This window comes from Coregonus clupeaformis, unplaced genomic scaffold (assembly GCF_020615455.1).
Source record: "Coregonus clupeaformis isolate EN_2021a unplaced genomic scaffold, ASM2061545v1 scaf0388, whole genome shotgun sequence".
NCBI lineage: Eukaryota > Metazoa > Chordata > Actinopteri > Salmoniformes > Salmonidae > Coregonus > Coregonus clupeaformis.
The window spans coordinates 345,727-370,091 of NW_025533843.1; the positions used below are offsets into that span (position 1 = coordinate 345,727).

Here is a 24,365-nt window from a genome sequence, read left to right on the forward strand (position 1 = left end):
CTGCTAACTAACCTCATTTAGCCACAGGGTACAGGCTGAGCCCTAACTTAACCTCATTTAGCCACAGGGTACAGGCTGAGCCCTAGCTAACCTCATTTAGCCACAGGGGTACAGGCTGAGCCCTAACTAACCTCCCATTTAGCCACAGGGTACAGGCTGAGCGCCCTAGCTAACCTCATTTAGCTACAGGGTACAGGCTGAGTTTTAGCTAACCTCATTTAGTCACAGGGTACAGGCTGAGCTCTAACTAACCTCATTTAGCCACAGGGTACAGGCTGAGCTCCTAGCTAACCTCATTTAGCCACAGGGTCAGGCAGAGCCCCTAGCTAACCTCTATTTAGCCACAGGGTACAGGCTGAGCCCTAACTAACCTCATTTAGCCACACGGTAGGCTGAGCTCCAACTAACCTCATTTAGCCACAGGGTACAGGTGAGCCCTAGCTAACCTCATTTAGCTACGGGTACAGGCTGAGCCCCTAACTAACCTCATTTAGCCACAGGGTACAGGCTGAGCCCTAACTAACCTCATTTAGCCACAGGTACAGGCTGAATACAGGCTGAGCCCTAACTTAACCTCATTTAGCCACAGGGTACAGGCTGAGCCCTAACTAACCTCATTTAGCCACAGGGTACAGGCTGAGCCCTAGCTAACCTCATTTAGCCACAGGGTAGGCTGAGCCCTAACTAACCTCATTTAGCCACAGGGTACAGGCTGAGCCCTAACTAACCTCATTTAGCACAGGTACAGGCTGAGCCCCAGCTAACCTCATTTAGCCACAGGGTACAGGCTGAGCCCTAACTAACCTCATTTAGCCACAGGGTACAGGCTGAGCTCTAACTTACCCTCATTTAGCCATAGGGTACAGGCTGAGCCCTAACTAACCTCATTTAGCCAGGGTGGCAGGGCTGGTGTCCTAGCTAACCTCATTTAGCCACAGGGTACAGGCTGATGCCCTAACTAACCTCATTTAGCCACAGGGTCAGGCTGAGCTCTAACTAACCTCATTTAGCCACAGGGTACAGGCTGAGCCTAGCTAACCTCATTTAGCCACGGTACAGGCTGAGCAACTAACCTCATTTACTGGGGTAAGAGCCTAGCTAACCTCATTTAGCCACAGGGTATTGTATACCCTAGCTAACCTCATTTAGCCACAGGGTACAGGCTGAGCCCTAACTAACCTCGATTTAGCCCACAGCACAGGCCTAAGAGCCTAACTAACCTCATTTAGCCACAGGGTACAGGCTGAGCCTCGCAACTAACCTCCCATTTAGCTACAGGGCACAGGCTGAGCCCTGAACTAAAAGCCAAGAGAGAGTGACCTCATTTAGCCACAGGGTACAGGCTGAGCCTAACTAACCTCATTTAAGCCACAGGGTACAGGCTGAGCCCTAGCTAACCCTCATTTAGCCATAGGGTACAGGCTGAGCCCTCACCAACCTCATTTAGCCACAGGGTACAGGCTGAGCCCTAACTAACCTCATTTAGCCACAGGGGGTGACAGGCTGGAGCTAGCTAACCTCATTTAGCCACAGGGTGCAGGCTGAGCCCTAGCTAACCTCATTTAGCCACAGGGTACAGGCTGAGCCCCTAACTAACCTCATTTAGCCAGCAGGGTACAGGCTGAGCCCTAACTAAACCTCATTTAGCCACAGGGTACAGGAGCTGAGCCCTAACTAACCTCATTTAGCCACAGGGTACAGGCTGAGCCCTAGCTAACCTCATTTAGCCACAGGGTACAGGCTGATCCCCTAACTAACCTCATTATGCAGATGAGCTCCACCTCATTTAGCCACAGGGTACAGGCTGAGCCCTAGCTAACCTCCAATTTAGCCACGGACAGGCTGAGCCCTAACTAACCTCATTTAGCCAGGCAGGGTACGGGCTGAGCCCTAGCTAACCTCCATTTAGCCACAGGAGTACAGGCTGAGCCCTAACTAACCTCATTTAGCCACAGGGTACAGGCTGAGCCCTAACTAACCTCATTTAGCCACAGGGTACAGGCTAGAGCCCTAACTAACCTAATTTAGCCACAGGGTACAGGCTGAGCCCTAGCTAACCTCATTTAGCCACAGGGTACAGGCTGCGCCCTAGCGTAACCTCATGTAGCCACAGGGCATGGCTCTAACTAACCTCATTTAGCCACAGGGTGCAAGGAGCCCTTAAAGCCTCATTTAGCCGGAGGGTACAGGCTGAGCCCCTAGCTAACCTCATTTAGCCACAGGGTACAGCTGAGCTAGCTAACCTCATTTAGCCGGCAGGGTACAGGCTGATCCTAGCTGGAACCTCATTTAACCACAGGGTACAGGCTGAGCCCTAACTAACCTCATTTACGAGCCACACAGGTACAGGCTGAGCCCATAACCTCATTTAGTACAGTGGGTACAGGCTGAGCCCTAGCTACCTCATTTTAGCCACAGGGTACAGGCTGTGGCCCCTAACTAACCTCCATTTAGCCACAGGGTACAGGCTGAGCCCTAACTAACCTCATTTAGCCACCAGGGTACAGGCTAGAGCCCTAACTAACCTCATTTAGCACAGGGTACAGGCTGAGCCCAAGCTAACCTCGATTTAACCACAGGGTGCAAGGCTGGGCCCCAGCTAACCTCATTTAGCCACAGGGTACAGGCTGACCCTAGCTAACCTCATTTAGCCTACACGGTACAGGCTGAGCCCCTAACTAACCTCATTTAGCCACAGGGTACAGGCTGAGCCCTAGCTAACCTCCATTTAGCCACAGGGTACAGGCTGAGCCTCTAACCTAACCTCATTTAGCCACAGGGTACAGGCTGAGCCCTAACTAACCTCATTTAGCCACAGGGTACAGGCTGAGCCCCTAACTAACCTAATTTAGCCACAGGGTACAGGCTGAGCCCTAACTAACCTCATTTAGCCACAGGGTACAGGCTGAGCCTAGCTAACCTCATTTGGCCACAGGGTTGCAGGCTGAGCCCTAACTAACCTCCATTTAGCCACAGGGGTACAGGCTGAGCCCTAACTAACCTCATTTAGCCACAGGGTACAGGCTGAGCCCTAACTAACCTCATTTTAGCCACAGGGTACAGGCTGAGCCCTAGCTAACCTCATTTAGCTACAGGGTCAGGCTGATGAGCCCCTCAACTAACCTCATTTAGCCACAGGGTCAGGCTTGAGCTGGCTAACCCTATTTAGCCACAGGGTACAGGCTGAGCCTAGCTAACCTCATTTAGCCACAGGGTACAGGCTGATCCCTAACAACCTCATTTAGCCACAGGGTCAGGCTGAGCCCTAACTTAACCTCATTTAGCCCAGGGGTACAGGGCTGAGCCCTAGCTAACCTCATTTAGCCACACGGTACAGGCTGAGCCCTAACTAACCTCATTTAGCCACAGGGTACAGGCTGAGCCCTAGCTAACCTCATTTAGCCACAGGGTACAGGCTGAGCCCTAACTAACCTCATTTAGCCACAGGGTACAGGCTGAGCCCTAACTAACCTCATTTAGCCACAGGGTACAGGCTGAGCCCTAACTAACCTAATTTAGCCACAGGGTACAGGCTGAGCCCTAACTAACCTCATTTAGCCACAGGGTACAGGCTGAGCCCTAGCTAACCTCATTTAGCCACAGGGTACAGGCTGAGCCCTAACTAACCTCATTTAGCCACAGGGAGGGCAGGCTGAGCCTAACTAACCTCATTTAGCCACAGGGTACAGGCTGAGCCCTAGCTAACCTCATTTAGCCACAGGGTACAGGCTGAGCCCTAGCTAACCTCATTTAACCACAGGGTACAGGCTGAGCCCTAACTAACCTCATTTAGCCACAGGGTACAGGCTGAGCCCTAGCTAACCTCATTTAGCCACAGGGTACAGGCTGAGCCCTAGCTAACCTCATTTAGCCACAGGTGCAGGCTGAGCCCTAACTAACCTCATTTAGCCACAGGGTACAGGCTGAGCCCTAACTAACCTCATTTAGCCACAGGGTACAGGCTGAGCCCTAACTAACCTCATTTAGCCACAGGGGTACAGGCTGAGCCCTAACTAACCTCATTTAGCCACAGGGTACAGGCTGAGCCCTAACTAACATCATTTAGCCACAGGGTACAGGCTGAGCCCTGAAGCTAACCTCATTTAGCCACAGGGTACAGGCTGAGCCCTAACTAACCTCATTTAGCCACAGGGTACAGGCTGAGCCCTAACTAACCTCATTTAGCCACAGGGTACAGGCTGAGCCCTAACTAACCTCATTTAGCCACAGGGTACAGGCTGAGCCCTAACTAACCTCATTTAGCCACAGGGTACAGGCTGAGCCCTAGCTAACCTCATTTAGCCACAGGGTACAGGCTGAGCCCTAGCTAACCTCATTTAGCCACAGGGTCAGGCTGGAGCCCTAGCTAACCCTCATTTAGCCACAGGGTACAGGCTGAGCTCCTAGCTAACCTCATTTAACCACAGGGTACAGGCTGACCTAATCTAACCTCATTTAGCCACAGGGTACAGGCTGAGCCCTAGCTAACCTCATTTAGCCACAGGGTACAGGCTGAGCCCTAGCTAACCTCATTTAGCCACAGGTACAGGCTGAGCCCTAACTAACCTCATTTAGCCACAGGGTACAGGCTGGGCCATAGCTAACCTAATTTAGCCACAGGGTACAGGCTGAGCCCTAACTAACCTCATTTAGCCACAGGGTACAGGCTGAGCCCTAACTAACCTCATTTAGCCACAGGGTACAGGCTGAGCCCCTAGCTAACCTAATTTAGCCACAGGGTACAGGCTGAGCCCTAATAACCTCATTTAGCCACAGGGTACAGGCTGAGCCCTAACTAACCTCATTTAGCCACAGGGTACAGGCTGAGCCCTAGCTAACCTCATTTAGCCACAGGGTACAGGCTGAGCCCTAACTAACCTCATTTAGCCACAGGGTACAGGCTGAGCCCTAGCTAACCTCATTTAGCCACAGGGTACAGGCTGAGCCTAGCTAACTCATTTTAGCCACAGTGTGCAGGCTGAGCCCTAGCTAACCTCATTTAGCCACAGGGTACAGGCTGAGCCCTAGCTAACTTCATTTAGCCACAGGGTACAGGCTGAGCCCTAGCTAACCTCATTTAGCCACAGGGTACAGGCTGAGCCCTAACTAACCTCATTTAGCCACAGGGTACAGGCTGAGCCCTAGCTAACCTCATTTAGCCACAGGGTACAGGCTGAGCCCTAGCTAACCTCATTTAGCCACAGAGTACAGGCTGAGCCCTAGCTAACCTCATTTAGCCACACGGTGGAGCTGCTGTCAGATGATATCCAGGTGTTCTCCCAGTTCTCTCCTCTCGCTTTTCTTTTCTTGGAGGAGTTGTTGATGTTTCTGAGAACCACGGTTCCTCTCCGTGACTCTTATGGATATTACATCTGGCTGCTATGAAACTTTATCTCACCTTGTTATTATGTACCTGTCTTTATGTACCTGTCATTATTATATACCTGTCTTTATGTACCTGTCATTATTATATACCTGTCTTTATGTACTTGGCATTATTATATACCTGTCTTTATGTACCTGTCATTATTATATACCTGTCTTTATGTACCTGGCATTATTATATACCTGTCTTTATGTACCTGTCATTATTATATACCTGTCTTTATGTACCTGTCATTATTATATACCTGTCTTTATGTACCTGGTATTATTATATATTATATACCTGTCTTTATGTACCTGTCATTATTATATACCTGTCTTTATGTGCCTGTCATTATTATATACCTGTCTTTATGTACCTGTCATTATTATATACCTGTCTTTATGTACCTGTCATTATTATATACCTGTCTTTATGTACCTGTCATTATTATATATCTGTCTTTATGTACCTGTCATTATTATATATCTGTCTTTATGTACCTGTCATTATTATATATCTGTCTTTATGTACCTGTCATTATTATATATTATATACCTGTCTTTATGTACCTGTCATTATTATATACCTGTCTTTATGTACCTGTCATTATTATATATCTGTCTTTATGTACCTGTCATTATTATATATTATATACCTGTCTTTATGTACCTGTCATTATTATATATCTGTCTTTATGTACCTGTCATTATTATATATTATATACCTGTCTTTATGTACCTGTCATTATTATATACCTGTCTTTATGTACCTGTCATTATTATATACCTGTCTTTATGTACCTGTCATTATTATATACCTGTCTTTATGTACCTGTCATTATTATATACCTGTCTTTATGTACCTGGCATTATTATATATTATATACCTGTCTTTATGTACCTGTCATTATTATATACCTGTCTTTATGTACCTGTCATTATTATCAATCAATTTTCAATTTTATTTTATATAGCCCTTCATACATTAGCTAATATCTCGAAGTGCTGTACAGACACCCAGCCCTAAAACCCCAAACAGCTAGTAATGCAGGTGTAGAAGCACGGTGGCTGGAAAAACTCCTAGAAAGGCCAAAACCTAGGAAGAAACCTAGAGAGGAACCAGGCTATGAGGGTGGCCAGTCCTCTTCTGGCTGTGCCGGGTGGAGATTATGACAGAACCATGCCAAGATGTTCAAAATGTTCATAAGTGACAAGCATGGTCAAATAATAATCGGGAATAAATCTCAGTTGGCTTTTCATAGCCGATCATTAAGAGTTGAAAACAGCAGGTCTGGGACAGGTAGGGTTCCATAACAGCAGGCAGAACAGTTAAAACTGGAATAGCAGCAAGGCCAGGCGGACTGGGGACAGCAAGGAGTCACCACGGCCGGTAGTCCCGACGTATGTTCCCAGGGCTCAGGTCTCTCAGTTGGCTTTTCATAGCCGATCATTAAGAGTTGAAAACAGCAGGTCTGGGACAGGTAGGGGTTCAGTAACCGCAGGCAGAACAGTTGAAACTGGAATAGCAGCAAGGCAGGCGGACTGGGGACAGCAAGGTGTCAGCATGCCCGGTAGTCCTGACGTATGGTCCTAGGGGCTCAGGTTCTCAGAGAGAAAGAGAGAACGAGAGAATTAGAGAGAGCATACTTAAATTCACACAGGACACTGGATAAGACAGGAGAAGTACTCCAGGTATAACCAACTAACCCCCAGCCCCCGACACATAAACTACTGCAGCATAAATACTGGAGGCTGAGACAGGAGCGGTCCCGGAGACACTGTGGCCCCATCCGAAGACTCCTGGGCCAGACTACACTCAATCATATGACCTACTGAAGAGATAAGTCTTGTAAAGACTTAGGTTGAGACCGAGTCTGCGTCTCTCTCACATGAGTAGGCAGACTGTTCCATAAAAATGGAGATCTATAGGAGAAAGCCCTGCCTCCCGCTGTTTTAGAAATTCTAGGGACAATTAGGAGGCCTGCGTCTTGTGACCGTAGCGCACGTATTGGTATGTGCGGCAGGACCAACTCGGAAAGATAGGTAGGAGCAAGCCATGTAACGCTTTATAGGTTAACAGTAAAACCTTGAAATCAGCCCTTGCCTTAACAGGAAGCCAGTGTAGGGGAAGCTAGCACTGGAGTAATATGATCAAATTTCTTGGTTCTAGTCAGGATTCTAGCAGCCGTATTTAGCACTAACTGAAGTTTATTTAGTGCTTTATCCGGGTAGCCGGAAAGTAAGAGCATTGCAGTAGTCTAACCTAGAAGTAACAAATGCATGGATTAATTTTTTCTGCATCATTTTGGACAGAAAATTTCTGATTTTTGCAATGTTACGTAGATGGAAAAAAGCTGTCCTTGAAACAGTCTTGATATGTTCGTCAAGAGAGATCAGGGTCGAAGAGTACCGACGAGGTCCTTCACAGTTTTATTTGAGACGACTTTACAACCATCAAGATGAATTGTCAGATTTAACAGAAGATCTCTTTTGTTTCTTGGGACCTAGAACAAGCATCTCTGTTTTGTCCGAGTTTAAAGTAGAAAGTTTTCAGCCATCCACTTCCTTATGTCTGAAACACAGGCTTCATAGCGAGGAGCAATTTGGGGCTTCACCATGTTTCATTGAAATGTACAGCTGTGTGTCATCCGCATAGCAGTGAAAGTTAACATTATGTTTTTCGAATAACATCCCCAAGAGGTAAAATATATAGTGAAAACAATAGTGGTCCTAAACGGAACCTTGAGGAACACCGAAATGTACAGTTGATTTGTCGGAGGACAGACCATTCACAGAGACAAACTGATATCTTTCCGACAGGTAAGATCTAAACCAGGCCAGAACTTGTCCGTGTAGACCAATTTGGGTTTCCAGTCTCTCCAAAAGAATGTGGTGATCGATGGTGTCAAAGCAGCACTAAGGTCTAGTAGCACGAGGACAGATGCAGAGCCTCGGTCTGACGCCATTAAAGGTCATTTACCACCTTCACAAGTGCAGTCTCAGTGCTATGATGGGGTCTAAAAACCAGACTGAAGCATTTCTGTATACATTGTTTGTCTGAAAGGCAGTGAGTTGCTGCGCAACAGCTTTTTCTAAAATTTTTGAGAGGAATGGAAGATTCGATATAGGCCGATAGTTTTTATATTTTCCGGGTCAAGGTTTGGCTTTTTCAAGAGAGGCTTTATCACTGCCACTTTTAGTGAGTTTGGTACACATCCGGTGGATAGAGAGCTGTTTATTATGTTCAACATAGGAGGGCCAAGCACAGAAGCAGCTCCTTCAGCAGTTTAGTAGGAATAGGATCCAGTATGCAGCTTGAAGGTTTAGAGGCGCATGATTATTTTCATCATTGTGTCAGAGATATAGTATTAAACACTTAAGTGTCTCTCCTGATCCCAGGCCCTCGCAGAGTCTGTGCAGATCCAGGACAGCTAAGCCCTGGATTCAAAGAGGAGTCCGTAATTTGCTTTCTAATGGTCATGATCTTTTCCTCAAAGAAGTTCATGAATTTATTACTGCTGAAGTGAAAGCCATCCTCTCTTGGGAATGCTGCTTTTTAGTTAGCTTTTGCAACAGTATCAAAAAGAAATTTTTGGATTGTTCTTATTTTCCTCGATTAAGTTGGAAAAGTAGGATGATCGAGCAGCAGGAGGGCTCTTCGGTACTACACGGTACTGTCTTTCAACAAGCTAGTCGGAAGACTTCCAGTTTGTGTGGCGCCATTTCCGTTCCAATTTCCTGGAAGCTTGCTTCAAAGCTCGGGTATTTTCTGTATACCAGGAGCTAGTTTCTTATGACAAATGTTTTTCGTTTTTAGGGGTGCAACTGCATCTAGGGTATTGCGCAAGGTTAAATTGAGTTCTCAGTTAAGTGGTTAACTGATTTTGTCCTCTGACGTCCTTGGGTAGGCAGAAGGAGTCTGGAAGGGCATCAAGGAATTTTTGTGTTGTCTGAGAATTTATAGCACGACTGGTATATAATATATATTATATTATATATCTGTCTTTATGTACCTGTCATTATTATATATTATATACCTGTCTTTATGTACCTGTCATTATTATATACCTGTCTTTATGTACCTGTCATTATTATATACCTGTCTTTATGTACCTGCCATTATTATATATCTGTCTTTATGTACCTGTCATTATTATATATTATGTACCTGTCTTTATGTACCTGTCATTATTATATACCTGTCTTTATGTACCTGTCATTATTATATACCTGTCTTTATGTACCTGTCATTATTATATACCTGTCTTTATGTACCTGTCATTATTATATACCTGTCTTTATGTACCTGTCATTATTATATACCTGTCTTTATGTACCTGTCATTATTATATATTATATATCTGTCTTTATGTACCTGTCATTATTATATACCTGTCTTTATGTATCTGGCATTATTATATATCTGTCTTTATGTACCTGTCATTATTATATACCTGTCTTTATGTACCTGTCATTATTATATATTATATATCTGTCTTTATGTACCTGTCATTATTATATACCTGTCTTTATGCTTACCTGTCATTATTATATACCTGTCTTTATGTACCTGTCATTTATTATATACCTGTCTTTATGTACCTGTCATTATTATATATTATATATCTGTCTTTATGTACCTGTCATTATTATATACCTGTCTTTATGTACCTGTCATTATTATATATTGTATATCTGTCTTTATGTACCTGTCATTATTATATACCTGTCTTTATGTACCTGTCATTATTATATACCTGTCTTTATGTACCTGTCATTATTATATACCTGTCTTTATGTACCTGTCATTATTATATATTATATATCTGTCTTTATGTACCTGTCATTATTATATACCTGTCTTTATGTACCTGTCATTATTATGTACCTGTCTTTATGTACCTGTCATTATTATATACCTGTCTTTATGTACCTGTCATTATTATATACCTGTCTTTATGTACCTGGCATTATTATATACCTGTCTTTATGTACCTGTCATTATTATATACCTGTCTTTATGTACCTGTCATTATTATATACCTGTCTTTATGTACCTGTCATTATTATATACCTGTCTTTATGTACCTGTCATTATTATATACCTGTCTTTATGCACCTGTCATTATTATGTACCTGTCATTATTATATACCTGTCTTTATGTACCTGTCATTATTATATACCTGTCTTTATGTACCTGTCATTATTATATACCTGTCTTTATGTACCTGTCATTATTATATACCTGTCTTTATGTACCTGTCATTATTATATATTATATATCTGTCTTTATGTACCTGTCATTATTATATACCTGTCTTTATGTACCTGTCATTATTATGTACCTGTCTTTATGTACCTGTCATTATTATATACCTGTCTTTATGTACCTGTCATTATTATATACCTGTCTTTATGTACCTGGCATTATTATATACCTGTCTTTATGTACCTGTCATTATTATATACCTGTCTTTATGTACCTGTCATTATTATATACCTGTCTTTATGTACCTGTCATTATTATATACCTGTCTTTATGTACCTGTCATTATTATATACCTGTCTTTATGTACCTGTCATTATTATATATTATATATCTGTCTTTATGTACCTGTCATTATTATATACCTGTCTTTATGTACCTGTCATTATTATATATCTGTCTTTATGTACCTGTCATTATTATATACCTGTCTTTATGTACCTGTCATTATTATATACCTGTCTTTATGTACCTGTCATTATTATATATCTGTCTTTATGTACCTGTCATTATTATATACCTGTCTTTATGTACCTGTCATTATTATATATCTGTCTTTATGTACCTGTCATTATTATATACCTGTCTTTATGTACCTGTCATTATTATATACCTGTCTTTATGTACCTGTCATTATTATATACCTGTCTTTATGTACCTGTCATTATTATATACCTGTCTTTATGTACCTGTCATTATTATATACCTGTCTTTATGTACCTGTCATTATTATATATTATATACCTGTCTTTATGTACCTGTCATTATTATATACCTGTCTTTATGTACCTGTCATTATTATATACCTGTCTTTATGTACCTGTCATTATTATATACCTGTCTTTATGTACCTGTCATTATTATATACCTGTCTTTATGTACCTGGCATTATTATATATCTGTCTTTATGTACCTGTCATTATTATATACCTGTCTTTATTTACCTGTCATTATTATATACCTGTCTTTATGTACCTGTCATTATTATATACCTGTCTTTATGTACCTGTCTTTATGTACCTGTCATTACCTGCCCATTGTCTCTCCACCAAGTATCTTTTACAGGTTGTAAAGCACAGATGTCGGAGTACTTTTTCTGTTTTGGAATAACAAGATTTAAAATGACCGGACCGTATAGAAATGTAGCCTATAAGATTAACTCTGAGTCCATCTATTCACATGATCACTTCTCTTATTTAGTTATTGTGACAAGGATGTTTTGTACTCTGAGAAACAAGGTTAAACCTGTCCTCAGTCAGACTGGGGGAGAGAATAGCTTCTCCTCCGTTTGTGTTCATCAACTCTTTATTATTTCCTCTTGGTGCTGTTCTCAGAGTCTCCAGAGGAGGGCGGCGGGGAGGCAGACCCAGAGGAGGAGCTGAGTGCGTCTCGTAGCTCATTGGAGCGCCAGGCAGCACAGCGAGGAAACACTACGGTTCATGTCTGCTGGCACCGCAACACCTCCGTGTCCATGGTGGACTTTAGTGTGGCTGTGGAGGTACCTACCTGGCCCACAGTACTGTCTGTCTAACTTACCTGGCCCACAGTACTGTCTGTCTAACCTACCTGACCCACAGTACTGTCTGTCTAACCTCTCTGTCTTCTGTACCTAACTGGCCCACAGTACTGTCTGTCTAACTTACCTGGCCCACAGTACTGTCTGTCTAACCTACCTGGCCCACAGTACTGTCTGTCTAACCTACCTGACCCACAGTACTGTCTGTCTAACCTCCCTGTGTCATTGTCTGCTGTGTCTGTGTATTGTGTCTCAGTGTATTGTCTCAGTGTATTGTCTCAGTGTATTGTGTCTCAGTGTATTGTGTCTCAGTGTATTGTGTCTCAGTGTATTGTGTGTCTGTGTCTCAGTGTGTCTTAGCGTATTTTGTCTCAGTGTATTGTGTCTCAGTGTATTGTGTCTCAGTGTATTGTGTGTCTGTGTCTCAGTGTGTCTTAGTGTATTTTGTCTCAGTGTATTGTGTCTCAGTGTATTGTGTCTCAGTGTATTGTGTGTCTGTGTCTCAGTGTGTCTTAGTGTATTTTGTCTCAGTGTATTGTGTCTCAGTGTATTGTGTGTCTGTGTCTCAGTGTGTCTTAGTGTATTTTGTCTCAGTGTATTGTGTCTCAGTGTATTGTGTCTCAGTGTATTGTGTGTCTGTGTCTCAGTGTGTCTTAGGTGTATTTTGTCTCAGTGTATTGTGTCTGCAGTGTGTTGTGTCTCAGTGTATTGTGTGTCTGTGTCTCAGTGTGTCTTAGTGTATTTTGTCTCAGTGTATTGTGTCTCAGTGTATTGTGTCTCAGTGTATTGTGTGTCTGTGTCTCAGTGTGTCTTAGTGTATTTTGTCTCAGTGTATTGTGTCTCAGTGTATTGTGTCTCAGTGTATTGTGTGTCTGTGTCTCAGTGTGTCTTAGTGTATTTTGTCTCAGTGTGTCTTAGTGTATTTTGTCTCAGTGTATTGTGTCTCAGTGTATTGTGTCTCAGTGTATTGTGTGTCTGTGTCTCAGTGTGTCTTAGTGTATTTTGTCTCAGTGTGTCTCAGTGAGTAAAAAAAGTTGAGGGTCCAGCTGAGGGCCCAGAGCCTGTCCTTTACTGACACCAGCTCCAGAAGAGAAGGAAAGGGACTGGGCCAACAGAATGACATAGAACACAACAGTATTAAACTGGATCTGTAGAACTGAACCTGACTGTATGGGACTGCTGTTACACATAGATCTAGAACAATAGAGAGGCTGATGGAGAGCTTGACCTGCTGATTCAAACCACAATCTACTGTTCTATTATCTACAGTTGGAGTCGGAAGTTTACATACACTTAGGTTGGAGTCAATAAAACTCGTTTTTTCAACCACTACACACATTTCTTGTTAACAAACTATAGTTTTGGCAAGTCGGTTAGGACATCTACTTTGTGCATGACATAAGTAATTTTTCCAACAATTGTTTACAGACATGTTATTTCACTTATAATTCACTGTATCACAATTCCAGTGGGTCAGAAGTTTACATACACTAAGTTGACTGTGCCTTTAAACAGCTTGGGAAATTCCAGAAAATGATGTCATGGCTTTAGAAGCTTCTGATAGGCTAATTGACATCATTTGAGTCAATTGGAGGTGTACCTGTGGATGTATTTCAAGGCCTACATTCAAACTCAGTGCCTCTTTGCTTGGCATCTTGGGAAAATCAAAAGAAATCAGCCAAGACCTCAGAAAAAAATTGTAGACCTCCACAAGTCTGGTTCATCCGTGGGAGCAATTTCCAAAAGCCTGAAGGTACCACGTTCATCTGTACAAACAATAGTACGCAAGTATAAACACCATGGGACCACGCAGCCGTCATACCGCTCAGGAAGGAGACGTGTTCTGTCTCTTAGAGATGAACGTACTTTGGTGCGAAAAGTGCAAATCAATCGCAGAACAACAGCAAAGGACCTTGTGAAGATGCTGGAGGAAAACAGGTACAAAGTATCTATTTCCACAGTAAAACGAGTCCTATATCGACATAACCTGAAAGGCCGCCCAGCAAGGAAGAAGCCACTGCTCCAAAACCGCCATAAAAAAGCCAGACTACGGTTTGCAACTGCACATGGGGACAAAGATCGTACTTTTTGGAGAAATGTCCTCTGGTCTGATGAAACAAAAATAGAACAGTTTGGCCATAATGACCATCGTTATGTTTGGAGGAAAAAAGGGGGTGGCTTGCAAGCCGAAGAACACCATCCCAACCGTGAAGCACGGGGGTGGCAGCATCATGCTGTGGGGGTGCTTTGCTGCAGGAGGGACTGGTGCACTTCACAAAATACTGTTACATATTACTCTGCTTCCAATTATACATTGACTCTTAGGAATGTAGCAAAAATATGGGACTGAACCAAAGTGAATACAGTTGATGCTTGTTACAGGGAGGTGTGATTATAACCGGATACAACAACATGCTTGTTACAGGGAGGTGTGATTATAACCGGATACAACAACATGCTTGTTACAGAGAGGTGTGATTTATAACTTGATACAACAACATTGTAACTTCAACACGTTCTTTAGACTGGTACTCCTAGTTTTCCCACCAGGCACACAAGCTGTCCATTCAAAGATGTTGTCCACGATCACATAACAGGCAATATTACTGTTCAGTAGTAACATGAGGCTGTTGGCCTAGCATCCCTGCTAGCTATAAAGGGTTAATACTCCTTAGTACTCCTGAGTGGCGCAGTGGTCTAAGGCACTGCATCGCAGTGCTAACTGTGCCACTAGAGATCCTGGTTCGAATCCAGGCTCTGTCGCAGCCGGCCGCGACCGGGAGACTCATGGGCGGCGCACAATTGGTCCAGCGTCGTCCAGGGTAGGGGAGGGAATGGCCGGCAGGGATGTAGCTCAGTTGGTAGAGCATGGCGTTTGCAACGCTAGGGTTGTGGGTTTGATTCCCACGGGGGGCCAGTATAAAAATATATAAAATATGTATTCACTAACTGTAAGTCGCTCTGGATAAGAGCGTCTGCTAAATGACTAAAATGTAAATGTAAATGGTTAATGTGTTAAAGGCTACTGACAGTACTGATGTTTATTTTTCTGCTGAACGCCGTAGTATTCATTTGCATGCCTGATACAGTAGCCATGTTGGACCTGTGTTAATCTCTCTTCCTATTGGTTAATCCTGTCTTAATGTCTCTTCGTATTGGTCCTCTCTCCCCCTATCAGAACCAGTTATCAGGGAACCTGCTGAGGAAGTTTAAGAACAGTAATGGATGGCAGAAACTCTGGGTGGTCTTAACCAACTTCAGCCTGTTCTTCTACAAATCACATCAGGTAAGGACCCTAACCTAAACCTAACCCTAACCCTAACCTAACCTAACCCTAAACCTAACCCTAACCTAAACCTAACCCTAACCCTAACCTAAACCTAACTCTGGGTGCTCTTCACCAACTTCAGCCTAAAGGATGACCACCCTCTGGGTAGTGTATTATATAGTATTTATTATGGGATGCAGTAGTCTAAAGGTCCTCTCCTTCTGTCCCCTATAGGATGACTACCCTCTGGCCAGCCTCCCGTTGCTAGGCTACTCGTTGACAGTTCCTGCGGAGACGGAGAACATCCAGAAGGACTACGTTTTCAAGCTCCACTTCAAGTCTCATGTGTACTACTTCAGGTCAGAGAGCCAGTACACCTTCCAGAGGTACGTTGTCTTGCTGACCGTCCTGTAGTGGTGTTGTCTTGCTGACCGTCCTGTAGTGGTGTTGTCTTGCTGACCGTCCTGTAGTGGTGTTGTCTTGCTGACCGTCCTGTAGTGGTGTTGTCTTGCTGACCGTCCTGTAGTGGTGTTGTCTTGCTGACCGTCCTGTAGTGGTGTTGTCTTGCTGACCGTCCTGTAGTGGTGTTGTCTTGCTGACTGTCCTGTAGTGGCGTTGTCTTGCTGACCGTCCTGTAGTGGCGTTGTCTTGCTGACCGTCCTGTAGTGGTGTTGTCTTGCTGTGACCGTCCTGTAGTGGTGTTGTCTTTGCTGACCGTCCTGTAGTGGTGTTGTCTTGCTGACCGTCCTGTAGTGGTGTTGTCTTGCTGACCGGTCCTGTAGTGGCGTTGTCTTGCTGACCGTCCTGTAGTGGCGTTGTCTTGCTGACCGTCCTGTAGTGGTGTTGTCTTGCTGACCGTCCTGTAGTGGTGTTGTCTTGCTGACCGTTCCTGTAGTGGTGTTGTCTTGCTGACCGTCCTGTAGTGGTGTTGTCTTGCTGACCGTCCTGTAGTGGTGTTGTCTTGCTGACCGGTCCTGTAGTGGTGTTGTCTTGCTGACCGTCCTGTAGTGGTGTTGTCTTGCTGACCGTCCTGTAGTGGTGTTGTCTTGCTGACCGTCCTGTAGTGGCGTTGTCTTGCTGACCGTCCTGTAGTGGTGTTGTCTTAATGACCGTCCTGTAGTGGCGTTGTCTTGCTGACCGTCCTGTAGTGGTGTTGTCTTGCTGACCGTCCTGTAGTGGTGTTGTCTTGCTGACCGTCCTGTAGTGGTGTTGTCTTGCTGACCGTCCTGTAGTGGTGTTGTCTTGCTGACCGTCCTGTAGTGGTGTTGTCTTGCTGACCGTCCTGTAGTGGTGTTGTCTTGCTGACCGTCCTGTAGTGGCGTTGTCTTGCTGACCGTCCTGTAGTGGCGTTGTCTTGCTGACCGTCCTGTAGTGGCGTTGTCTTGCTGACCGTCCTGTAGTGGCGTTGTCTTGCTGACCGTCCTGTAGTGGTGTTGTCTTGCTGACCGTCCTGTAGTGGCGTTGTCTTGCTGACCGTCCTGTAGTGGTGTTGTCTTGCTGACCGTCCTGTAGTGGTGTTGTCTTGCTGACCGTCCTGTAGTGGTGTTGTCTTGCTGACCGTCCTGTAGTGGTGTTGTCTTGCTGACCGTCCTGTAGTGGTGTTGTCTTGCTGACCGTCCTGTAGTGGTGTTGTCTTGCTGACCGTCCTGTAGTGGTGTTGTCTTGCTGACCGTCCTGTAGTGGTGTTGTCTTGCTGACCGTCCTGTAGTGGTGTTGTCTTGCTGACCGTCCTGTAGTGGTGTTGTCTTGCTGACCGTCCTGTAGTGGTGTTGTCTTGCTGACCGTCCTGTAGTGGCGTTGTCTTGCTGACCGTCCGTCCTGTAGTGGTGTTGTCTTGCTGACTGTCCTGTAGTGGTGTTGTCTTGCTGACCGTCCGTCCTGTAGTGGTGTTGTCTTGCTGACTGTCCTGTAGTGGTGTTGTCTTGCTGACCGTCCTGTAGTGGTGTTGTCTTGCTGACCGTCCTGTAGTGGTGTTGTCTTGCTGACCGTCCTGTAGTGGTGTTGTCTTGCTGACCGTCCGTCCTGTAGTGGTGTTGTCTTGCTGACTGTCCGTCCTGTAGTGGTGTTGTCTTGCTGACTGTCCTGTAGTGGTGTTGTCTTGCTGACCGTCCTGTAGTGGTGTTGTCTTGCTGACCGTCCTGTAGTGGTGTTGTCTTGCTGACCGTCCTGTAGTGGTGTTGTCTTGCTGACCGTCCTGTAGTGGTGTTGTCTTGCTGACCGTCCTGTAGTGGTGTTGTCTTGCTGACCGTCCTGTAGTGGTGTTGTCTTGCTGACCGTCCTGTAGTGGTGTTGTCTTGCTGACCGTCCTGTAGTGGTGTTGTCTTGCTGACCGTCCTGTAGTGGTGTTGTCTTGCTGACCGTCCTGTAGTGGTGTTGTCTTGCTGACCCGTCCTGTAGTGGTGTTGTCTTGCTGACCGTCCTGTAGTGGTGTTGTCTTGCTGACCGTCCTGTAGTGGTGTTGTCTTGCTGACCGTCCTGTAGTGGTGTTGTCTTGCTGACCGTCCGTCCTGTAGTGGCGTTGTCTTGCTGACCGTCCGTCCTGTAGTGGCGTTGTCTTGCTGACCGCCCTGTAGTGGTGTTGTCTTGCTGACCGTCCTGTAGTGGTGTTGTCTTGCTGACCGTCCTGTAGTGGTGTTGTCTTGCTGACCGTCCGTCCTGTAGTGGTGTTGTCTTGCTGACCGTCCGTCCTGTAGTGGTGTTGTCTTGCTGACCGTCCTGTAGTGGTGTTGTCTTGCTGACCGTCCTGTAGTGGTGTTGTCTTGCTGACCGTCCTGTAGTGGTGTTGTCTTGCTGACCGTCCTGTAGTGGTGTTGTCTTGCTGACCGTCCTGTAGTGGTGTTGTCTTGCTGACCGTCCTGTAGTGGTGTTGTCTTGCTGATTCGTCCTGTAGTGGTGTTGTCTTGCTGACCGTCCTGTAGTGGCGTTGTCTTGCTGACCGTCCTGTAGTGGTGTTGTCTTGCTGACCGTCCTGTAGTGGTGTTGTCTTGCTGACCGTCCTGTAGTGGTGTTGTCTTGCTGACCGTCCGTCCTGTAGTGGTGTTGTCTTGCTGACCGTCCTGTAGTGGTGTTGTCTTGCTGACCGTCCTGTAGTGGTGTTGTCTTGCTGACCGTCCTGTAGTGGTGTTGTCTTGCTGACCGTCCTGTAGTGGTGTTGTCTTGCTGACCGTCCTGTAGTGGTGTTGTCTTGCTGACCGTCCTGTAGTGGTGTTGTCTTGCTGACCGTCCGTCCTGTAGTGGTGTTGTCTTGCTGACCGTCCTGTAGTGGTGTTGTCTTGCTGACCGTCCTGTAGTGGTGTTGTCTTGCTGACCGTCCGTCCTGTAGTGGTGTTGTCTTGCTGACCGTCCTGTAGTGGTGTTGTCTTGCTGACCGTCCCTGTAGTGGTGTTGTCTTGCTGACCGTCCTGTAGTGGTGTTGTCTTGCTGACCGTCCTGTAGTGGTGTTGTCTTGCTGACCGTCCTGTAGTGGTGTTGTCTTGCTGACCGTCCTGTAGTGGCGTTGTCTTGCTGACCGTCCTGTAGTGGCGTTGTCTTGCTGACCGTCCTGTAGTGGTGTTGTCTTGCTGACCGTCCTGTAGTGGCGTTGTCTTGCTGACCGTCCTGTAGTGGTGTTGTCTTGCTGACCGTCCTGTAGTGTGGTTTTATCTTCAGTAGTGTAGTGTAGTGTTTGGTTGTGTTGTCTTCAGTAGTGTGGTGTTTGGTTGTGTTGTCTTCAGTAGTGTGGTGTTTGGTTGTGTTGTCTTCAGTAGTGTGGTGTTTGGTTGTGTTGTCTTCAGTAGTGTTTGGTTGTGTTGTCTTCAGTAGTGTAGTGTTTGGTTGTGTTGTCTTCAGTAGTGTAGTGTGGTGTTTGGTTGTGTTGTCTTCAGTAGTGTAGTGTTGGTTGTGTTGTCTTCAGTAGTGTGGTGTTTGGTTGTGTTGTCTTCAGTAGTGTAGTGTTTGGTTGTGTTGTCTTCAGTAGTGTAGTGTGGTGTTTGGTTGTGTTGTCTTCAGTAGTGTGGTGTTTGGTTGTGTTGTCTTCAGTAGTGTTTGGTTGTGTTGTCTTCAGTAGTGTAGTGTTTGGTTGTGTTGTCTTCAGTAGTGTAGTGTGGTGTTTGGTTGTGTTGTCTTCAGTAGTGTAGTGTTGGTTGTGTTGTCTTCAGTAGTGTTGGTTGTGTTGTCTTCAGTAGTGTGGTGTTTGGTTGTGTTGTCTTCAGTAGTGTTTGGTTGTGTTGTCTTCAGTAGTGTGGTGTTTGGTTGTGTTGTCTCCAGTAGTGTGGTGTTTGGTTGTGTTGTCTTCAGTAGTGTTTGGTTGTGTTGTCTTCAGTAGTGTGGTGTTTGGTTGTGTTGTCTTCAGTAGTGTAGTGTGGTGTTGGTTGTGTTGTCTTCAGTAGTGTGGTGTGGTGTTTGGTTGTGTTGTCTTCAGTAGTGTAGTGTTTGGTTGTGTTGTCTTCAGTAGTGTAGTTTGGTTGTGTTGTCTTCAGTAGTGTAGTGTTTGGTTGTGTTGTCTTCAGTAGTGTGGTGTTTGGTTGTGTTGTCTTCAGTAGTGTAGTTTGGTTGTGTTGTCTTCCATAGTGTAGTGTTTGGTTGTGTTGTCTTCAGTAGTGTAGTGTTTGGTTGTGTTGTCTTCAGTAGTGTAGTTTGGTTGTGTTGTCTTCAGTAGTGTAGTGTTTGGTTGTGTTGTCTTCAGTAGTGTAGTGTTTGGTTGTGTTGTCTTCAGTAGTGTAGTGTGGTGTTTGGTTGTGTTGTCTTCAGTAGTGTGGTGTTTGGTTGTGTTGTCTTCAGTAGTGTGGTGTTTGGTTGTGTTGTCTTCAGTAGTGTTTGGTTGTGTTGTCTTCAGTAGTGTAGTGTTTGGTTGTGTTGTCTTCAGTAGTGTAGTGTGGTGTTTGGTTGTGTTGTCTTCAGTAGTGTAGTGTGGTGTTTGGTTGTGCTGTCTTCAGTAGTGTGGTGTTTGGTTGTGTTGTCTTCAGTAGTGTAGTGTTTGGTTGTGTTGTCTTCACTAGTGTGGTGTTTGGTTGTGTTGTCTTCAGTAGTGTAGTGTTTGGTTGTGTTGTCTTCAGTAGTGTAGTGTTGTCTTCAGTAGTGTAGTGTTTGGTTGTGTTGTCTTCAGTAGTGTAGTGTTGTCTTCAGTAGTGTGGTGTTTGGTTGTGTTGTCTTCAGTAGTGTGGTGTTTGGTTGTGTTGTCTTCAGTAGTGTAGTGTTTGGTTGTGTTGTCTTCAGTGGTGTTTGGTTGTGTTGTCTTCAGTAGTGTGGTGTTTGGTTGTGTTGTCTTCAGTAGTGTAGTGTTGTCTTCAGTAGTGTAGTGTTTGGTTGTGTTGTCTTCAGTAGTGTAGTGTGGTGTTTGGTTGTGTTGTCTTCAGTGGTGTGGTGTTTGGTTGTGTTGTCTTCAGTAGTGTAGTGTTTGGTTGTGTTGTCTTCAGTAGTGTAGTGTTGTCTTCAGTAGTGTGGTGTTTGGTTGTGTTGTCTTCAGTAGTGTAGTGTTTGGTTGTGTTGTCTTCAGTGTTGTTTGGTTGTGTTGTCTTCAGTGGTGTTTGGTTGTGTTGTCTTCAGTAGTGTAGTGTTTGGTTGTGTTGTCTTCAGTGGTGTTTGGTTGTGTTGTCTTCAGTGGTGTGGTGTTTGGTTGTGTTGTCTTCAGTAGTGTTGTCTTCAGTAGTGTGGTGTTTGGTTGTGTTGTCTTCAGTAGTGGAGTGTTTGGTTGTGTTGTCTTCAGTGGTGTTTGGTTGTGTTGTCTTCAGTAGTGTAGTGTTTGGTTGTGTTGTCTTCAGTGGTGTTTGGTTGTGTTGTCTTCAGTGGTGTTTGGTTGTGTGGTCTTCAGTAGTGTAGTTTTTGGTTGTGTTGTCTTCAGTAGTGTAGGGTGGTGTTTTGGTTTTGGTGTCTTCATTTTGTCTGTCTCCAGGTGGATGGAGGTGATCCGTAGTGTTACCTGTCTGTCTCTCTAACCTGTCTGTCTGTCTCCAGGTGGATGGAGGTGATCCGTAGTATTACCTGTCTCTCTCTAACCTGTCTGTCTGTCTCCAGGTGGATGGAGGTGATCCGTAGTGTTACCTGTCTGTCTCTCTAACCTGTCTGTCTGTCTCCAGGTGGATGGAGGTGATCCGTAGTGTTACCTGTCTGTCTGTCTAACCTGTCTGTCTCCAGGTGGATGGAGGTGATCCGTAGTGTTACCTGTCTGTCTCTCTAACCTGTCTGTCTGTCTGTCTCCAGGTGGATGGAGGTGATCCGTAGTGTTACCTGTCTGTCTCTCTAACCTGTCTGTCTGTCTGTCTCCAGGTGGATGGAGGTGATCCGTAGTGTTACCTGTCTGTCTCTCTAACCTGTCTGTCTGTCTGTCTCCAGGTGGATGGAGGTGATCCGTAGTGTTACCTGTCTGTCTCTAACCTGTCTGTCTGTCTCCAGGTGGGATGAAGGGTGATCCGTAGTGTTACCTGTCTGTCTCTCTAACCTGTCTGTCTGTCTGTCTCCAGGTGGATGGAGGTGATCCGTAGTGTTACCTGTCTGTCTCTCTAACCTGTCTGTCTGTCTCCAGGTGGATGGAGGTGATCCGTAGTGTTACCTGTCTGTCTCTCTAACCTGTCTGTCTGTCTGTCTCCAGGTGGATGGAGGTGATCCGTAGTGTTACCTGTCTGTCTCTCTAACCTGTCTGTCTCCAGGTGGATGGAGGTGATCCGTAGTGTTACCTGTCTGTCTCTCTAACCTGTCTGTCTGTCTGTCTGTCTCCAGGTGGATGGAGGTGATCCGTAGTGTTACCTGTTTGTCTCTCTAACCTGTCTGTCTGTCTGTCTCCAGGTGGATGGAGGTGATCCGTAGTGTTACCTGTCTGTCTGTCTGTCTCCAGGTGGATGGAGGTGATCTGTAGTGTTACCTGTCTGTCTCTCTAACCTGTCTGTCTGTCTCCAGGTGGATGGAGGTGATCCGTAGTGTTACCTGTCTGTCTCTCTAACCTGTCTGTCTGTCTGTCTCCAGGTGGATGGAGGTGATCCGTAGTGTTACCTGTCTGTCTCTCTAACCTGTCTGTCTGTCTGTCTCCAGGTGGATGGAGGTGATCCGTAGTGTTACCTGTTCAGCTAGTCGACCCCACCTGACCCAGGGGAAGGATTCTTACTGACCACGGAGCCAGTGAGGACCAGGAGGACCCTGATCAAGCCTCTTCTAGACTCCTCCGTCCCCTCCTTTAGGCCTCTTCTTACCCCCTCTTCTAGACTCCTCCGTCCCCTCCTTTAGGCCTCTTCCTTCCCCCTCTTCTAGACTCCTCCGTCCCCTCCTTTAGGCCTCTTCCTTCACCCTCTTCTAGACTCCTCCGTCCCCTCCTTTAGGCCTCTTCCTTCACCCTCTTCTAGACTCCTCCGTCCCCTCCTTTAGGCCTCTTCCTTCACCCTCTTCTAGACTCCTCCGTCCCCTCCTTTAGGCCTCTTCCTTCCCCCTCTTCTAGACTCCTCCGTCCCCTCCTTTAGGCCTCTTCCTTCCCCCTCTTCTAGACTCCTCCGTCCCCTCCTTTAGGCCTCTTCTTTCCCCCTCTTCTTGACTCCTCCGTCCCCTCCTTTAGGCCTCTTCTTACCCCCTCTTCTAGACTCCTCCGTCCCCTCCTTTAGGCCTCTTCCTTCACCCCTCTTCTAGACTCCTCCGTCCCCTCCTTTAGGCCTCTTCCTTCCCCCTCTTCTAGACTCCTCCGTCCCCTCCTTTAGGCCTCTTCCTTCCCCCTCTTCTAGACTCCTCCGTCCCCTCCTTTAGGCCTCTTCCTTCCCCCTCTTCTAGACTCCTCCGTCCCCTCCTTTAGGCCTCTTCCTTCACCCTCTTCTAGACTCCTCCGTCCCCTCCTTTAGGCCTCTTCCTTCACCCTCTTCTAGACTCCTCCGTCCCCTCCTTTAGGCCTCTTCCTTCACCCTCTTCTAGACTCCCCTCCGTCCCCTCCTTTAGGCCTCTTCCTTCCCCCTCTTCTGACTCCTCCGTCCTCCTTTAGGCCTCTTCCTTCCCCCTCTTCTAGACTCCTCCGTCCCTCCTTTAGGCCCTCTTCCTTCCCCCTCTTCTAGACTCTCCGTCCCCTCCTTTAGGCCTCTTCCTTCCCCCTCTTCTAGACTCCTCCGTCCCCTCCTTTAGGCCTCTTCCTTCCCCCTCTTCTAGACTCCTCCGTCCCCTCCTTTAGGGCCTCTTCCTTCCCCCTCTTCTAGACTCCTCCGTCCCTTCCTTTAGGCCTCTTCCTTCCCCCTCTTCTAGACTCCTCCGTCCCCTCCTTTAGGGCCTCTTCCTTCCCCCCTCTTCTAGACTCCTCCGTCCCCTCCTTTAGGCCTCTTCCTTCACCCTCTTCTAGACTCCTCCGTCCCCTCCTTTAGGCCTCTTCCTTCCCCCTCTTCTAGACTCCTCCGTCCCCTCCTTTAGGCCTCTTCCTTCCCCCTCTTCTAGACTCCTCCGTCCCCTCCTTTAGGCCTCTTCCTTCCCCCTCTTCTAGACTCCTCCGTCCCCTCCTTTAGGCCTCTTCCTTCACCCTCTCCTCTCTTCACCTCCTGCTGGAGTAGCGGCTCACTTTGCCTCAGATGACTCTTCTAACCACCTGTCTGTGTGTCTGTATCTAGAGACAGTCTTTACTATGTATCGTCTCCATGTTAGAATCTATTCTATAGTGCAGCAGAGTGGAGATAATGTTGGTCCTGTTTTCTGAGGGTTCTGATCTGGCCCTGTGAGGGGGGAGTCGATCCTTTATAATAAAGGACGTTTTCTTAGACCTCAGTGTGTTTAGACCAGGGCTCTCCGACCCTGTTCCTGGAGGATACCCTCCTGTAGGTTTTAACTCCAACCCTGTTCCTGGAGGATACCCTCCTGTAGGTTTTAACTCCAACCCTGTTCCTGGAGGATTCCCTCCTGTAGGTTTTAACTCCAACCCTGTTCCTGGAGAGATACCCTCCTGTAGGTTTTCACTCCAACCCTGTTCCTGGAGGATACCCTCCTGTAGGTTTTAATTCCAGCCCTGTTCCTGGAGGAT

The 24,365-nt window shown here is 46.1% G+C and overlaps 1 protein-coding gene and 1 long non-coding RNA gene across 2 annotated transcripts in view; one reads left to right on the plus strand and one right to left on the minus strand.

Annotated features, from left to right (window-relative positions):
- Positions 1 to 23,004, plus strand: part of LOC121562294 (FERM, ARHGEF and pleckstrin domain-containing protein 1-like) — a 189,069-nt gene extending 166,065 nt beyond the window's left edge. Inside the window, exons 24-27 of the mRNA XM_045215187.1 lie at positions 11,969 to 12,132; positions 15,329 to 15,436; positions 15,653 to 15,804; positions 22,421 to 23,004. Coding sequence (XP_045071122.1) covers positions 11,969 to 12,132; positions 15,329 to 15,436; positions 15,653 to 15,804; positions 22,421 to 22,496 — 500 coding nt within the window. The 3' untranslated portion in view covers positions 22,497 to 23,004. The remainder of the gene's footprint in view (positions 1 to 11,968; positions 12,133 to 15,328; positions 15,437 to 15,652; positions 15,805 to 22,420) is intronic.
- On the minus strand, positions 6,263 to 10,172 carry LOC121561351. Its single transcript, XR_005999223.1, has 4 exons — positions 10,139 to 10,172; positions 9,550 to 9,704; positions 9,405 to 9,480; positions 6,263 to 6,285 (listed from the first exon to the last, which is right to left on the minus strand). It is a non-coding gene; the product is annotated as an uncharacterized LOC121561351 (long non-coding RNA).
- Positions 23,005 to 24,365: the final 1,361 nt, after the last annotated feature.